Source organism: Bubalus kerabau, chromosome 14 (assembly GCF_029407905.1).
Source record: "Bubalus kerabau isolate K-KA32 ecotype Philippines breed swamp buffalo chromosome 14, PCC_UOA_SB_1v2, whole genome shotgun sequence".
Lineage (NCBI taxonomy): Eukaryota > Metazoa > Chordata > Mammalia > Artiodactyla > Bovidae > Bubalus > Bubalus kerabau.
This window is the reverse complement of record NC_073637.1, coordinates 67,233,161-67,251,998: the sequence shown is the minus strand read 5'-3', so window position 1 is coordinate 67,251,998 and position 18,838 is coordinate 67,233,161. Positions and strand designations below refer to the sequence as shown.

Here is an 18,838-nt window from a genome sequence, read left to right as displayed (position 1 = left end):
CTTGAATGTTAGTTTATATGGTTATAGAATTTTGCCTTGATAATTACTTTCTTTTTTCATTTGAGAAGCTTGTTGTTAATCTGATTGTTATTCCTTTTTAGGTAATGTGTCTATTCTTTCTTCTTCATTTCCTATCTTGTGGTTGCCGTTAATTTATGTAATCTAACCCCCGTTCATTTAGCTGTGGTTTTCATTTTATCTTACTTGGGAATCATTTTGCTTTCTGAATCTGAAATTTTGTCTTTCAGCAATGCTAGTAAATTCTCTGTTGTTATTTCCTTAAGTATTGCTTTTCCCAACTTTTCTCTTTCTGCAATTTTGATAAAACATACACTGGATACTATTATTCTGTCATTCTTGTCTCTATATCCCTCATATATTTTTAATGTTTTGTAATTTGTGTCATGTTCTGAGTGATTTCTCTTGATAACTTTTCAGGGTATGAATTCTTTCTAATTTGTATGATCTGCTGTTGTAACTTATCCTCTGTGTTTTAATTTCAGTGAAGGCAGTGTTTTAAAAATTTATTTTGAACTTCTTTCAGCTCTCTAGGCTTTTTCATTATAATTGATTCTTAAATTTTCCTCGCCAGCATTTTGTTCTTTAATTCAAACATTATTATACTGTCATCTGCACTTACTAATTCTTTATTTAAAGTTTTCTCAGGTCTGTTTTTGTTGTTGTTTCCTTTTGATCATGGATCATGATAGTTTATTTTCTCATTTTTGTGATTTTGAATTATTGGCCCATATTTGATACTGAATTGTCTGAGGGGCTATTTTGTAACCTGTTTTGAGCATCTATATCTTTTAACAGCTTTTATTTCCAAACAGATTTTATCTGTCTGTTTTAATGTCTTTGTGGTTTTTTTTTTTGATTATGCAGTTTATGGAAAATTGATCCTCTAATTCACTGAGCTTTTAAAAAAGTCTGTATTTAGTAATATGTGTTGATGGATTTTTATAAGTCCCTTAATTTATAGGAATTTCCTTTTATTTAAGCATGCTAAAAGGTGTAATAGTTTATTTTTTTTAAGAATATTCATAAACCCTTCTTTTAGCTAATGCAGGGAAAAACTATAAATTTAGTTAAAGCTCTCTCTTTATTTTTCCCTTTCTCATTTCCCTTCTCCAGCCAAGAGTAGTCACTATCTTGAACCTGGCATTTAGTGTTACTGTACATATATTCATTGGAGAAGGCGATGGCACCCCACTCCAGTACTCTTGCGTGGAAAATCCCATGGACCAAGGAGCCTGGTGCCTGCAGTCTATGGGGTCGTGAAGAGTCGGACACGACTGAGCGACTTCACTTTGACTTTTCACTTTCATGCATTGGAGAAGGAAATGGCAACCCACTCCAGTGTTCTTGCCTGGAGAATCCCAGGGATGGGGGAGCCTGGTGGGCTGCCATCTCTGGGGTCGCACAGAGTCGGACACGACTGAAGCGACTTAGCAGCAGCAGCAGCGTGTGTATGCATGTGTCATTCAGCAGTACACAGAGTATTCTTTTGTGTAATATTGTATAAGTGATATTGTGGTAAATTATAAAGCTTGATACAAATTTCTCTCATCCCTGTTATTCTTGCAAGTTGTCACATTGTAGATCCTTCCATAAAGCGGAAGGGACATCTCTTTAATTTGACTGATGCATATGACTTGCTTTGGCTGAAAGGACGTTAGTAAACCTGACAAAGAGATTTGAAAAACACTTACATTTTGAAGCTTGCTTTTCTGTTACATTTGGAACCCTGAGACCACCATGTGAACAAGTTTGAACAAGAATATGAGAGACCATGTTGAGGAAAGGTAAGGTGCTGTACTCTGCAGGCAGTCAGCCTCTTTCTAACCTGGCAACTAATCACAGATGTCAGAATCAGCCTCAACTGAGATCCATCAAGGCTTCCAGGTGGACTTTCCAGTTGGGGCCACCCTTAGTGGGTGACCTGCAGAATAAGAGGCCAAATAAATGTTAATTGTTGTAACACTCTTCAGTTTTGGGGTGGCATGTTACTGAGCAAACGTTAGCTGCCACACATATCATTCCATTTATATTCTTTTTCCAGCTTCATTTTCTTACTCAACTTATGTATAACTATAGTTTATTCATTTTTTTCTCTGATTATATTAATCCATTATATGAATGTGTACCACTTGTTTTTTCATTTTTTAGTAGTTTTCTGTTGCCCTAAATTACAAAACATGCTGTCATGAATTATCTTGTGCATGTTTCCTTATTCACTCGTGCAAGACTTTTCAATAATCTTTTAAGTTTTAGGTCTAACTTTAGGTCTAACTGTTTTTCCTGTTAAAAAAAAAATAACCCTCAATTTATGTTAGGAAATGTTGTTCAGGTCATTATATAACTTGCCCCTGTTCATTTCGATAAGGTTGGATTGACTGAACTGGTATTATTGCCTATACCTGAGAATTATCATTTTATTTTTATAATCTGCTGACTGACTGTGGTCAAACTTGAACCAATAATACCTCTGAAGTACATGTCATAAGATTTCTCCATGTGGTGCTAAGATTAATTTTATGGTCTTATACTGGTGTTTTTTTTCCCCTTCAGCTTTTTTGAAGTATAATTAACAAATAAATAGTCTTATGTTTTAAAGTATCTAACAAAATAAACTCTATTTATAGCCCATGTTTATCACATTTCTGATCATAGATGAAATCATGATTACTAAATAAAGTGATTATGGAGATAAATATTTTCAGATGACATGCAAAAGTTATTTGTTTTACCTCTGCAATGCCAAACACCATGGACATAATTAGATGATGCTGTTTCTCCTGTGGAACCATTTAAAACAACTCTATTCTAAATGTCAAGGTGATTTTGATCAGAGAACGAGGCTTGGTATTAACATTTTGAAATTTGGTTTAAATGATATAAGAATGGTCATATCATTTTATCTTCATAGAATAATAAAGTTCAGTCATCATGATTCATTACTTGTGAGGAAGCTTTTTTAAAAGTCTTTATTTTTCACTTATTCATAGAATGATTTGAATGTTTTATTTTTAAGTATAAATTATTTTTGTTTATCCTGTAAATTTAATGATAAAATGTGATATATAGTTTATATATTTGAAATACATACAAAGTTGAATTACAGGAGTCTTTTCATACCACGAAAAGTTTCTGCCGAATCACAAACTGAATCACATTTAGAGTTGCCATATTTAGCAAATAGAAATATAGGTTGCTCAGCTTTGAGTGTTACTTTGAGAAAATTTGCAACTCTCAGCAGGCTTCCAGTTTTTCATACTTAAAATAGACCATTTTTGTCTCATGGAAAGGAAAATGGAAGTTTATTTTTAAGGAATGTAGAATGCTTTACATATTTGAGAATAACGAGCCTTTTTCTTCCTGTTTAGTTTCATAGTTCCTTATTGGAGGTATAATCAGTATGATTAAACTTGTTAGATAAATATAGGATATCAAGTTAAATTTGAACTTCAGATAAACAACAAATGATATTTAGTACATACTTGTATGATAAAAAATTCATTGTTCATCTGAAATTTGGATTTAGCTGAGCAGCCTATATTTCTATTTGCTAAATATGGCAACTCTAAATGTGATTCAGTTTTTGTAAAAAGTACAATTTTTAGATAATACTTTACTATAATTCTTAAGAAAAGTCTTGAAAAATACAGAATAGAATAGTAATGGTGGTTACTTCTGGTGATTAGAGAGGAGGAGGGAAGATTTTGCATTCTTTCTATATACTCTGTATTGCTTTAATACATTGCAGCATGGTTATATTTTTTCATACTTAACAAATTTTGATATAAGTGGTAAAGATACTTTGGATTATAAAAAATGTTTGATGGGTACTGTCATAAAGCTTATAAATTGGAGGAAGAAGTAATCACACAAGTAAATAGAAAATAGAAATTACAGTAGTCTCACAAAAGAAAGATTATAATATTATGAGATTATACAACAGGAAAATTGACTTGATTTGAAAAATTAGTGAAAGCTTTCTTGAAGTGAAGTTTGAATTTCAGTGTGAAAGAGTTAGTGTGGGCATTAACGCGGTGAAGAGATTAGCCTTTCTGACAGAATGATATGTGAGAAGTAACTTGGTGAGTGGGAGAAACTGAAGGGGAGAGAGCAGAGGGAGGACAGCGCAAGAGGAGGCTGGAGAGAAAGAAAGGGGCTACGTTCTGCCGAGACCCGTGTTCCCTGCTTTCCTCCTGAACGCAGTGTGAAGCCATTGAAGGCTATGATGCAGGTGGTGCTGACAGGATCTTTTTTTGTTTTAAAAAGATCATTTTTGCTGCATTGTGGAGAACTGCTGTGATCGGTGGGTGCTGCCATGAGAGAGGATGTTGGTAGACCAGTAGAGAGATGATATGACAGGAATTCTTATGAAAGATAAGTAGGAGTTGATCTTGGTAGGGAGGCTGGAGATGGAGAGGAGTAGAAGAAGATTTGAGGATTATTTAGGAGGTTAATTTTTTGGTATTTAATGATGATGTATGGCTGTCATCAAGAGAGAAATGGTTTTCAGGATAATATCTGGGTTTCTGACTTGCACAGTAAATGCAATTAAAAGTAATAGCAAAGCTAATGAAAATTTAAAAGAGTTCTCTAGAGAGGAAGGTTAGCAATTAAAATGAAATTATGTGGGGAATTTTTGAAATTATATATGATGGTAGGAGGTGTGTGGATCTGCACCTTTATATATGAATATTATTTCATATGTAATATACTACCTTGAAATTAAGTTTGGTCATTTAGTAGTAGTTCATGTTCATATACATGCAGTTGAAATTATTTTGAAGTTATTTAATTTTTAGTATATGTGACAAAACAATTATGATAATGATAATTATAAAATAAAAAGTAGCAGTTCCTTTCTCAGCTTTTCTTAGGGATATATTCAGTACTTTTTACAGAAATAAATCTATAGTTTTATTAAGACAAAAACTGACAGTGTTGATATGAAGTTTACATTTAAACAAAAATTTTCACAGAAACCTAACAGGTGCCTAAAAGTTACAGTGGGTTTCTAGATTCAGGTCTCTATGATGTCAGGAACTGATGGATCTCATGATTCAAGACAGCGTTTGGGTTTTAGTTAATTCTTATGATTAAAAATTTTATTTTATTTTAAAGTGAACCACTGCCCCAGTAAGAAAATTAAATCTTCTCTTGAGACCAGGGCTTTTGAAATCGTTCTACTCTTAAAGTTGTACTGTCAGTAACTGAACCGTGCCCCAATAGTTTCAAAGTTCAAAAACAGAGGCTCCAAGAGTTTCCACCCTATGAGCACTGGCCCTTGTCTTTCTCTACTCACCTACCTCCTATACCACCCTCTTGAGCTTCTCCTTAGTCTCTCAGCCATGCCCGACTCTTTGCAACCCCATGGACTGTAGCCCACCAGGCTTGTCCGTCCGTGGGATTCTCCAGACAAGAATCCTGGAGTGGGTTGCCATCCCCTCCTCCAGGGGATCTTCCCAACCCAGGGATTGAACCAAGGACTCTGGCATTGCAGGCAGATTCTTTACTGTCAGAGCCACCAGGCAAGCCCATACCACCTTCTTCCCTTCCCACAATATTTCATCTAGTGGCTTGGATGGAGAAGCTGATATTTGTAACTTTATAATTGGAAAAGAAAGGGTCTTCTTGTCAGTTTCAAGAATGAACACCTCTAAGACAAAATGATCTGCCAGTGTTCACTTTTCCTCCACAACCAGTTTCCATCCCCCAAGTGGCAGCTTTGGTAACTTCTTAACTGGCTTAGTCTATTGTTGGGAACAGCATTAAGCTCAGGCAGGGAACACCATAGCTTCTGTGTTTCAGGCATTCGTAGCTTTTAAACAGTGTCACACTATCCTCATTCAGGTTGCCAATGACATTTTTTGAAAGGCTGCAGTACTGGACACAGAATCCAGTCATCATTAATGGTTCTTTCCTTTGTTTCACTGTTTTCCCAAATGTTAACAAAAGTAATCCTAACCTATCTCCCTTCTTTTGCACCCCATCCGCCCCACCCCAAATAATACACTAGTAGTAATACACTAGCCAAAAACTGTACACATGCTTTGCTGTAAGAATTGCAGAGTTCACACTATTGGGGCTGTGGGTTGTGGATGTTTCCTGCTCTCCCACATCCCATCCTGCAAGTTTTGTCCTTCATAGAAAGGCCTTTGTTCTTCTTAACAAATCGGTTCAGAATTGGTTGCCTTGAAACACTGACCCTTCTTTCCCTCCACAGGGATGGGTGTGCAAACTATGTAGCATGGAACAGCTTTAAAGCGCTTGGGCTGCTGTAGAGCACAGAAACTATACTGGCTTGTCACGGGACATCTTCTCAAGCCATCTTTATGGTGTCAAGACAAGTAGAACTCCTCCTTGCCCACACTTGAAACCCACAGTCAGATGTGAGAGGGTCTGGTACTCAGGAGAGTTAATTCCTGTCATTGTTTTTGTCATCATCCTCTGAGGGGTAGGAATGCCAAGTCAGCCTTTCCTCATAGAGGTATATGACTATCTGTGGGTGCTTGACCTTGGCTTCCTTGGCAGGGACCAAGTCAGTGGCATCAGAGTTTTTCCAATTCATCTGAAGCATGAGTTCTCCACTGGAGTCTGTCACTCCAGTAGCCTGTTCCAGTTCCAAACCCTGGGCAAAGCCTCATGGGTTTTCTGACTCTTCTTTCTTCTTCTTCGGTTTGCTGTCTTCCACCTTATTTTCTGAATCAGAATCAGAATCAGCTTTGCGCTTGCCTCTCTCTGATTTATTTGTCCTGTGTGCTTTCTTCTGTAAATGCAGAAACTTGGCAATGAGGCCAGGGCATTCCAGGTTCTCTTCTGCTCCATGCATTGTCCTCTGAGAACCCCTTCCACTTCAGGAGGTGTACCACTTTGCCGTGTACCACTGGGCAATCTGGAACTTTTTCCACCACAGATTTTCTTTCTCTTATTCTAGCACCTCCCTCCACTGTGATCTGGTTTTCTTTTTCCCCACAGTGCCCACCAACTTTCTGGTATAAAGGGTGACACTGCTCAGAGCAGCGCCCACAAGCACGAGAGGAATGGCTGCCGCACTGCTGGCGAGTCTTGTCTGGCCAGCCAGGGGAGTGGCGACCAGAGAAGCAACAAGCCCAGTGACCTTGGTCGAACCCCCTCCCTGAAGACGTACCTGGCCCAGGCCAACTGCGCCCCGCCCCCCCACCCCCAACTCATCCGAACAAAAGGGCCTTGCACTCTTTCAGTACTTTCAATAATTTATTCTAATGGAAAAATAGATTCTTGATTTGAAAATACCATTCTGAAATAAGGTGACTTGCCAACCATGAGTTCTTAAATGTATTCATGCTGTTACTGTTTCTAATGTTTATTCCACAGTATTTGTAGCCTTTTGTTAGGTTTCTCTGTCATTTGTTGTTCAATCCCTTTCACTTATTTATCCATCTTCCCACAGAGGTTCTGATCAGTAACTCTTTCACCTTATGGATCCTTATTGCCCACAGGATTTTAGTCTAAATTTAATTGAGTGATATCACCTATTTGCTTTCACTCTCTTGATTGGCTTACATTCATTGCTTTTCTTGGTCCTGAACCATACGTGTGTGTATGTGTATGTGTGTGTGTTTTAATACCTTGGTATCTTATTTTATTATTATTATTTGGTCATAGTGTGTGGCTTCTGGAATCTTAGTTCCCTGACCAGGGCATCAACCTGGGCCCTAAGTAGTGAGAATGTGGAGTTCTGACCATTGAACCACCAGGGAATTCACCTTACTGAATTTTTTAGATCCAGATCAGATATTATGTCCTTTAAAATGCATCCACTCACTGAGAAACTTAGTGGTTTCCTCTATCATATTTCTCTAAATTTTCATTGCATCTTATTTATATATTTACTACATAATATCACATGTACTTTAATTGTTTAAATATTTATTCACATTAAATGTGCGTGTTCAAGAGAACTGGCAAGTGATGGTCAATAAACTTTTGTTATGAGTCCTGTTACAATAGTAGTGATTGAAAAGTCTTCGACTATCTTAATATCCAGAGCGAAAAATACCTGTCTTATTACAAATCACTGTAGTAGTATTATATGGGATCAAAGTGTTGTTGAAAGAATGGTCATTTCTGACTGGGGGATCAGTTCTTTGTTACAGAGGACTTCAGCTGCACTTAACACATTTTAGTATAAGGTTATAATCCATCATTCTTATGTCAGATGGATTTTTTTAATTTAAAAAAAGTTTTAATTAGAAATTAATTGCTTTACAGTGTTGTGTTGGTTTCTGCTGTATAACAGTGCTAATCAGCCATAAGTATGCATGTATCCCCTTCCTCTTGAGGCTCTCCCCACGGCCCCCACCCCCAACCCCGGGTCATTACAGCACCAGGTAGAGCTCCCTGTGTTATATAGCAGCTTCTTATTAGCTATCTGTTTTACGCATGGTAGTGTTTATATGTCAGTGCTATTTTCTCAGTTTGTCCTACCCTCTTCTTCCCCCACTGTGCCCACAGGTCCATTCTCTAGGTCTGAGTCTCTGTTCCTGCCCTGAAAATAGGTTCATTGCACCGTTTTCCTAGATTCCCCATTTATGTGTTAATATATGATATTTGTTTTCCTCTTTCTGACTTGTTTCACTCTGTATAACAGGCCAGATGAATTTTTCTTTCCTGCCATCTTCATTGTGGATGCCATCTTAGCATTCTCAACATTTATAAATGAAACATGGTAGAAGTAACTAAATCTACCTCTGTAGTTTAAAACATCCAATTTCAAAGCTATCCCAGAAGATTATAAGCAGCCTTTCCCTTAAGTGATTTTATTTCCAATAATTTCAGATGTTTAGGTGCTGACAGCTTACACCGCCCTGTCATTCCTCTGTTACTGGTAGAAGGCAGGCCTCACACACATAAAGTTACCATCCAGTGTCTTGTGTCTTTTCGGAAGAGTTTCATCAACTTATTTTCAGCCTTAGTTTGTTTCTGCAGCCTTCCTGTAGAAATAGGGACCTCTTGATTTGCAAATAGCTTTTTAGAGTAATTAGAAAAAATGGGGAGTTATAAGAAACAAGCTAAATTTTAAAAAGATAAAAATTATATATGACTGAGAAAACTTGACCTTGCTTTGGCTAACAAGTAAAAGAAAATAACTTTTTATGTAATTTGAAGAACAGATTTTTCTTTTAAGAAATTCCAAAAGGCAGATTCTAAAAATTTTCTGCAAAGGCTTCCCTGACAGTCGGGTGGTTAAGATTTCACCTTCTGATGCAGGGGTTGTGGGTTCCATTCCTGGTCAGGGAGCTAAGATCCACATGCCTCATGGCCAAAAACCCAGAATGTAAATGACAGAAGCGATAATGTAACAAATTTAGTAAAGTCTTTAAAAGTGGTCCACGTAAAAAAAAACAAACAAACACAATACTTTTATGCAGTAAGAGCATAATCTGATATATTTAGTTAAAAGGAAAAAACATAAATACTTCTGTTCTTGATAGTCACACATATATCAGTACTGCAAAAAAGCTGATTAAAAAGGAAAAGCAGTCTTAATGAATATTCTAGGGAAAACTGAATGACAGAACCTTATAATAAAAGATTTAATCATATGAAACTAGGAGAAATAGCCTTTAGTATTCAAGGAGATCCAACCAGTCCATTCTGAAGGAGATCAGCCCTGGGATTTCTTTGGAAGGAATGATGTCAAAGCTGAAACTCCAGTACTTTGGCCACCTCATGCGAAGAGTTGACTCATTGGAAAAGACTCTGATGCTGGGAGGGATTGGGGGCAAGAGGAGGAGGGGACGACAGAGGATGAGATGGCTGGATGGCATCACTGACTCGATGGACGTGAGTCTGGGTGAACTCCGGGAGTTGGTGATGGACAGGGAGGCCTGGCGTGCTGCGATTCATGGGTACGCAAAGAGTCGGACACGACTGAGCGACTGATCTGATCTGATCTGATTCTAGTTCTTTGACATTATATAGCAGCATGGAATGAAGAGGTTAAAGGAAAATGATTAATTTTATGATAAATAAAGATTAGTTCACTGATTTTAAAGTCAGACCTGCCTACCTAAGATTTAAATTGAAGAACTTGTTTTGAGGAGACACAGTCTTAATATAGCAAACATCTTTGAGAACATCAGAATACACAGTACTCCTTTGCTAATGTTATCACTTATTAAGAAAAGATAGCACTAAAGGCGTTCCTGAATCTGTTTCTTGTCATTTCATTTACATGACCCGAGTCTTCCCCCAAAGTCTTTCTTTTGAAAGTGATTGAAAATATTTCCAAAAAAGTCCTGGATTCCATATTCTTGTGGAAGGCTCCTTAATGATTTGTGGCAGTTAAAACAACTATGAAGAACAAGAAAAGATCTTAGAAATATACACTATGTTATTGTATAATATTATGTTTGATTTTATGTGATTTTTTTTTCATTCTAAAATGTTTTATAGTATATAGGTATGTCACTTATAATTGATTAAATGATTATATTGATTTCCAAAATTATCAGTTTCATGATCAAGAAAATACCTGTTATTTTAACGTTGTTTGTATGAGAAAATGAGATTTGACTTAAAAGTCATTTCAGCCCACAGTTTAGTTTCCTAATGAACATGCCGTAACAATAAAGAGTTTTTGTTTAGAGGAATAGATATAGCAACACAGATTGCTTTCTAAGAATTAGTGTTAGGAAATGTTTGGTTAAACTGAAAAATGAGTTTTAATTTTTACTGTTAGTAATTGAGAACTTACAATTTTGGGGTAAAATCATTTTTGTGAGCTTGCTACTTCTCTTCATTGTATATTTCAAAGTCTGTGCTTTCTAAACAATAGCAAAGAAATATCTTAGGATTCAAAGAAATGAAATAAACTAAAATTGGATATTTCATTAGATTCCAGAGAGTGGTTTTAATTTTCATAGATGTTTTTAGTGTGTTCATATGCTGGGAATTTGAATTTCATCTTTAAATATTTATTTTGAAACTGGATAAAAATTTGCCTGGATCCAGAAAGCATGTCAAAATTGAATTTTTTACATGAAAGTTGCCTATTATAGTCTACATTATCTTTAGAGTTTTCTTATATAAGACAAATTAGAAATCTGTTTGTGGAGATGTCTTTTTAGTTGCCTCTGTCCAGAATCGGAACTTTATTAAAGTACCAAGAATATTGAATTCAGGTAATTTCAGTGGTTTTTTGAGACAAAAATCTAATTCTGATGGAGTAGTATCCAAAGTGGACTATTAGGCTAGGCAGAGGAAAAGAACAGAACAAAGAAAGGAGAAAATGTCCCGTCATGAGAGAAGGGAAGTTGAGAGTAACAGTGGAGAATGCTACCGACCTACACTACCTACTCTAGTCCTTCTAGAGTAGATCCTCTGAAAGAGCAAGCAGTTTTATCAGCATTTCTTCTCCACTGCTGCTATTTGTTGGAGTGTGTAATTTCCTTCAGGTACTTGGGGTGGGGAAAAGGTTAAGAGCTCCTAGGCTACTATAACTCTACCTGGTGTGTCTGCTTCCAAGTTTGTTCTGCTGTATTCTTTATACACAATTGATATTTTTTTCTCTTTAATATAAATAAATTAATGCTATTCTCTACCCTCTTTTATCATATTGAGAATAGAAAATTCCAACTGCTTCTTCTAACTTAAAAATCCCCTACCTGCCTCTCACCAAATCTGTGACTCTGCTTCTTTTTCACTCTGTTTTGGCTACACTGCCTTTATATTTCTGTTTAGGGTTGTTCTAGCTGTGCCTTCTGTTTGGAATGGTGGTCTTCCTGCTTTGCAGTTGGCTGCCTCTGTGTCAGCTTACAGGTCAGCTTCATAGAAAGGTATTCCATGACCACTCAGTATTAAGGAGTCACTCATTGTTCCCCTATAACTTTATTATAATTCTCTGAATTATACTTATCACTATATGATTTTTTCCTGTTTTTGTTTATTTCTCTACTAACTACTATATCTCTAGTGTCTACAGTGGTGGTTAGCATATAGATGACACCCAATACTTACCTATTGCATGGAAGATTGTATCAGTCACTGCTTTAGGGCTAGGTGTGCTATCCATGTAATACTAGTGTATTTTGTCCAAGTGGTACTGTTCATAATTTTTAGAAACTCTACTTGCTTGCCCTATAAGTTTTATTGTAATGAAATTAGAAACCAAATGGCAACAGTGAAATTGTATTTTCAGATTGAAGTCTGGAAAACTAGCTTTGAATCTTAGCATTTTCAGGTGTAATATATATTAGGATTTGTCACTATACTTCATTGACTATGTTCCTTCTTCTGTAAAGTAACTTCTCATGGGGTCTGAGATTTAAATGAAATAGTATGTTTAGGAGTTTCTTATGAAGTACCACATTGATTATTTTAATAAATTCTCCATTATCCTCTCTCCCCCACAAAGATATCAAATAACTTTACCTACCTTTAATGATAAAGTAATTTTAAAATATGAACTTTAGTTTTATAATTTTATTACATGTTCTGTATGAAGCTATGACTTAAAATTAAATACCTTAGAGAATCTCTAATGCAGCTTTTGAGTATTTTATGAATGGCAAATTGGTTGACTTAGTAATTTCTTCCAGGTTTTCCCCTTTAGTTCTTTCATTTCTGTCTCTCTTTCTTTCCTTTCTGTTCCAGTCAACCAATTTTTATTTTGATTGGTTTTTCATATAATTTGTAATAGTTTTTATATGCTTTCTGATGTATTTTTTATAGAATATGTTTTTAACTAGCTAGAAACATGGATATGTTACTCATCTCCAGGCTTTGAGGACTATTTGAAAAGAGTAAAGCCCATTCAGCTTTTCTCTGTTAACATTTTCTATGCAAAACACTACTCCTGAATACAATTTTCACTTTGCTGCATCCATACTTTCGTTTATATATTAAAATACTCAGGATATCCTTTATCCCTCCTTCTCACCTGTCCAAACCTCTATGTCCAAAAAGAATCAGGTGAAATCTACCTTTTCTCTAGTGATTGTCCCAGTCTGCTGTATCTGAAGTGATTGCTATTTTAAAAAAATTTCATGTCAGCTGTTGTTTGTAATTAATCATACTTTACCCTTTCTGATATCTTATATTGTTTTTTTAGTTATTTTAGTTTTCTTTAGTCATTGGTAATTAACCAGTTTACTTTTTTACTATCTTATTTTGTGGTTTTTAAGTGTTATTATGTTTTTCAAGCTGATGAATTGTATGTTCCTATAGCAATTTCATGCTCTTCGATGACCCTGTCCATAGGATCTGTTGTAGCATTGTTTTTTTAATTCATTTTATGTACTTAATAAAAGTTTTTTTTCTTTTACTCCTCATTAAATAGCCATTTATTTTATTCCCAAAGGAAATAATTTGGTATTTTATGAGTGGCAATATTGTGAAGTGGGTAAGTGGCAGACTTATTATGGCCACATTGCTTAGATTCCAGTCCTAGCTTTACCATTTAATAGTGGTGGGACTTTGGGAAAGTCACTCAACCTCTCTGTGCTGTAGTTTTCTAATCTGTAACATAGAAAATAAGAGTACCTTTTAGGATTGTTGTGTGGTTTAACTGAGAAACATAAAATGCTTAACATATTGCTTGGCACATAGTTGCTACTTTGTTGCTACACTATCTTCATCGAAATTAGCATGATTATTTTATGGAATAATGAAAAAGAGTCTTTGAAGTCTGATAATCCTTTTATGATCTTGGGCAGCTTTCTTCTCTAAAACCCATTTGGACAGTGGGCATTATTTCAGTTTAGTTCGGTGCAGTCACTCAGTAGTGTCCGACTCTTTGTGACCCAATGGACTGCAGCACACCAGGCCTCCCTGTCCATCACCAACTCCCGGAGCTTATTCAAAGTCATGTCCATCTAGTCAGTGATTCCATCCAACCATCTCATCCTCTGTTATCACCTTCTCCTCCCGCCTTCAATCTTTCCCAGCATCAGGGTCTTTTCAAATGAGTCAGCTCTTTGCATCAGGGGTCCAAAGTATTGGAGTTTCAGCTTCAGCATGAGTCCTTCCAATGAATATTCAGGACTGATTTCCTTTAGGATGGACTGAGTCTTCTCCAACACCACAGTTCAAAAGCATTCATTCTTTGGCGCTCAGCTTTCTTTCTAGTCCAACTCTCACATCCATACATGACTACTGGAAAAACCATAGCTTTGACTAGATGGACCTTTGTTGGCAAAGTAATATCTCTGCTTTTTAATATGCTGTCTAGGTTGGTCATAGCTTTTCTTCCAAGGAGTAAGCATCTTTTAATTTAATGGCTGTAGTCACCATTTCCAGTGATTTTGGAGCCCCCCAAAATAAAATCTCTCACTACTTACTTTGTATATATAAAGCTTCATATACATGCCCAGTACAGCATATATATTTATGTTATGTGGACTCTGTCTAGCAACTCTCTTTCTCTATTCTGAATTGCAGTTGTATTTCTGGAGCCAGCCTGTTGCTTTCCTCCCTTTCTCTCACCCTTCCGTCTGTTTTCCTTCCCTTCCTCGCTCCTTCTACCCTTCCTTTCATTCCTTCATCCTCCATTCCAGCTTGCCATCCATCTGTGTGTTTGTCTGACTAAAGGCAATTCAAGGAAGGGAGACTTTAGCAATTGGTTTAGTGTTTTTAGAACCTACATTGTGGGAAACTGTTTTTCTGAGAGTCCATTACATTAAGATGAGTATGTATTCAGAAATGAGGGAAAGTGCTAATTTGGGAACCAGATTTTGGCAATTATGAATATGGGTTTTAAGATACTGAACTGTTTTGTTGTCACTTGTGCTGGTGTCCCACCTAAGAAACTTATTGATAAAGTTACTAATTGATAAAGTACTAGTTTTATCTGATAGTAGTGTAAAATCAGTGCATGCTTTGGGGCTTCCCTTGTGGCTCAGCGGTCAGAATCTGCCTGCCAGGGCAGGAGATCCAGGCTCAATCCCTGGGTCAGGAAGATCCTCTGGAGAAGGAAATGGCTACCCACTTCAGTCTCCTTGCCTGGAAAATCCCATGGACAAAGGGGCCTGGCAGCCTACAATTCGTGGGGTCAAAAAGTCAGATACAAGATAGTGACTAAACAGCAATTGTAAATGTAGTTGCTCATAGACTTACGTTCTTTTCATGTAATATATTGTAACTAAATGGGAAAAATGTCCAGATGTTAAGTCTAGAGGATTATAAATTCAAATTTTTTTTCTACAACAAATAATAAAAAACCATGTGAATTGTTAATGATTTGCTTTTTCTCTTAGACCAGAGAATGTTGTGGTTGGGTAGCCACCTTGTGGGTTGCAGAGCATCACCTTAGCCCACATCTGAAGACTAGCAGAAGTGGTCTATCCAGCCAGTTAGGAGAGGATATTAGCACCACCTTGTGGTGTTTGCTGTACTGTGCCATTTACTGTTGGTGTCCTGTCATTACACACATCTTGATCATCAGGAGAGGATAAGCAAGGAAGACATCAGTTTGGCAGTTATCTTTCCAAAGCAAATACACATTCTCATCATTGGATACTTACTATCTAATCTTTAGCATCCCAGTAAAATTTTTAATTTGAGATCTTTCCAGTTGTGATAATAATGGATTGAAGTACTTCAAATTCTTGGCCATGTGTAACAAAATAGTTTTTATAGTATGTAGTAATAATATTTGAGATTACCCTGGTAGATAATACTTTTTTCTGAATTATTTAATATTATTATAAAGTAAGTCATATTTTTAGAAATAAGTATTTACGTATGGTGTATTTGTTGAACTTTGTCTTGATTACTCTTGTAACGTGTAGAATATAAACTCACTTAAAAAATATAGTTCTTTGCAAATTAAAATATTTTTGCTATTTCTTGAATAAAATTTTATAATCATGAGATAACACAGACTTTTTAAACTAACATATTCTTAAAAGCTAGAATATTTTCTCCCAATGATTTATTTTATACTTTTTGTATTTTGAATAGCTGGATCCTTAATATTTTTCTCTATTAAAATATATCTAGGCTTTTCTAATTTGGCTGTAAAGTGAATATATCAGTTATATTCAGTGTAATTTCTTAAAAAAAAAAAGCCGTGCTGATGATGATCGATAAATATAAAGGATAAGAAGCACAAGAATGTGGGTATCATAATGAAGGTATACTAGATATTACTGAGTCCTGTGGGTTATTTTAAAATGTACACTTATTTTTTAAATGTAAATTACCAAAGTTGACTGTTGCTCAACAGTGAGTATTTGTAATAGAAATAAAGAAAAAGTACCGAGTTAAATAGAATGTATCTAGTTTAGTATGTGGGTTAATCATTTAGCAGTGTGCTCATTCTAATTGAAAAGCTGGGCTTTTTGGTTATGAATCATTGTGCAATCAAAGTCACACATTAGTATTACTTGCCTACATGGAAAAAACCACTGTTTTATTCTTTCAAAACATTATTTTGTAAACTTGAAGATATTATAACTAAGACAATGAAGACTTCTTACTATAAGTTTATATTGCTTTCTTTTTTTTGATACCAAGTTTCTTAACTTTTTCAAATAAGAAAAAAATTTAAATTTACTATTTAAAATCTCCTTCATTCAGAAATCAAAATGTGAAAATGTTAATATTTTAAGAATAGGAAGGGTATAATTTGAGAATAAAGATATATATTCTTTTCTGATGATCTTTTTCTTCTAGATTTATGACTACTTGGGTATGATCTACTGGTAAGAGCAAAAGGTGGTATAAGTAGTCTGTTATATTACTTAAAAAATTGGCAGAGTTGTGGTACCACTGACAGAAACAAGGAAACAAACAATGGGAGCCAATTTTGTTTGTTCTTTCAAAAGGTTTCATTGGTTATTGTCCCTTCCTCTCAGGGACATTGATTTTGTTTTCCATAGAGTATTCATTATTTCATCATTTTCCACATCATTGTGGAAAATTATTTTGTTTTGAGGCAGATCATTACTTCCACTTGTTTTTTTTTTTTTAAACTCTCTGTACTCTTATTTCAGGCAGTTGTTTATGCCTACAGGTGATAATACTAGGATTGATTTACTATCTATAGTTAACTTGAACAAATTACCACCACTCATACAGTTTCCTCATTCATATAATGAAAATGATAATACCTGGCATATAGTAGTAAATGCTTGGCAAATGATGGTTATGACCTGGTATTATTATCGGAAATGGACTTCAGAGTGATCTTACCAACAGAGTCTTATTATGAAATCCACTGGACACTCACTACATTATAAGGAATGGATAGGCATGCAGTGCCCCTCAGTGTTGGGGTTCGGAGCCATACCTCTCATTCATTGTCTCACATCAGAGGTTGGCAGACTCTTTACAAAAGGCCACATAATAAACATTTTAGATTTTGCAGACCATAGGTCTCTGTTTCAGTTACTGGATTTTGCTGTTGTAACAGGAAAGCAGCTGGAGGCAGTATGTAAATGAATGAATGTGCTGTGTTCCAGTCAAACTCTATTATAGACACCAAAATTTGAATTTAGTATAATTTTCAAACAACATTATTCTTCTGAACTTTTTCAACTTTTAAAAAAATGTTAAAGTCTTTCTTAGTTTATCTGTACAAAAGAAGATACACTGAATTTGGCTTGCAGACTGTATTTGCTGACCCCTTCTTAGAACAGAAACACAGAGTGGGGAGGGGCAGGATTGCAGGCAGTCTCTATAGCAGAATATCAGAACAGCATCTCCCATGAAGGAGGGATATCAGAGTTGTACTTCTGGTGCAACTGTTAACCCCATGCTGATCCTAGTTAAGACAACTTTTGGAGAATAACATCCAGGATTGTCAGTCTTTTGCATCCTCGGCTTTTTAGATAAGTGAGGTTTGTGCACCCTGGTTTCCTAACGTGCAGAATTGGCCTACTCAGATTTTATCAGTTTAGGGACAGAGTAATTCTCCTTCAACTATCATGAAGACATACATTGAATACAAGTGGATGAAAAGGTGTGCTATTTGGTATGGCTGCCTTTGAAAGTGAAAGTGTTAGTCGCTCAGTCGTGTCCAATTCTTTGCAACCCCATGGATCGTAGCCCACCAGGATCCTCCGTTTCTGGAATTCTCCAGGCAAGAATACTGGAGTGGGTTGCTATTTCCTACACCAGGAAATCTTCCTGACCCAGAAATCAAACCTGGGTCTCCCGAATTGCAGGCAGGTTTTTTGCTGTCTGAGCCACCAGGGAAGCTGCCTTTGGGCATATGTAGATACTGGTGTCCTCCAGGCCCTTCTATAAAGACTGGCTTGATTAAGGAACTCCTCACTATTAGTAATTTTGATTCTACAGGATTTTCATTTCTTGAATGTACCTATCAGCACTGTATCCCCATCCCACCCCAACCCCCAAGATGCTGAGTTTTTCTTCCTGTACATCTGTTTCTTGGAAGACCTTTTGTGGAATTTGTTACCTTAACCCGGTAATTCAAGAAGCTTTTGTTGCTGGTAAATGACATGTCTAGTTCTGAAAAATCTAAAGACAGAACTATTTTTAGCTCTTCATCTCATTTCATCCCTAAGCTGTGGTTTTGATGACAGCGATGATAATGATTGTTGTAACTGTCACTTTTTGTTTTCTGTGTACCAGTAATTTTATAAACAGTGTCTCATTCAGTCTTTGGAACAGCTCTATACATTATGTGGTGTTAATCTCATTTTACTTTAAGAAAATATATGCAGTGAAATGATAACATCAGGAACTTAAAGTTGGTGTCAATGCCTGATTCAGTCCTACACCTTTGACTTCAAAGCTTTCTGCAACCTCTTGGTTTTCATTAAACTTTGTAGATTCTTGGGCATTGCTTTTATTTGTTTACTCCAGTTTCTCTACT

At 36.0% G+C, this 18,838-nt stretch overlaps 1 protein-coding gene and 1 pseudogene across 26 annotated transcripts in view; one reads left to right on the top strand and one right to left on the bottom strand.

Annotated features, from left to right (window-relative positions):
* Positions 1-18,838, top strand: part of VPS13B (vacuolar protein sorting 13 homolog B) — an 851,071-nt gene that overhangs the window by 311,685 nt on the left and 520,548 nt on the right. Inside the window, exon 20 of one of the 26 annotated variants that reach the window (XM_055546564.1) lies at positions 6,991-8,660. The exons of the other annotated variants lie outside the window; for them this stretch is intronic. Coding sequence (XP_055402539.1) covers positions 6,991-7,013 — 23 coding nt within the window. The 3' untranslated portion in view covers positions 7,014-8,660. Of the gene's footprint in view, positions 1-6,990; positions 8,661-18,838 lie in introns of those variants that run through there. 26 annotated transcript variants of the gene reach the window in all.
* On the bottom strand, positions 6,431-6,965 carry LOC129627261 (chromobox protein homolog 1-like; annotated as a pseudogene).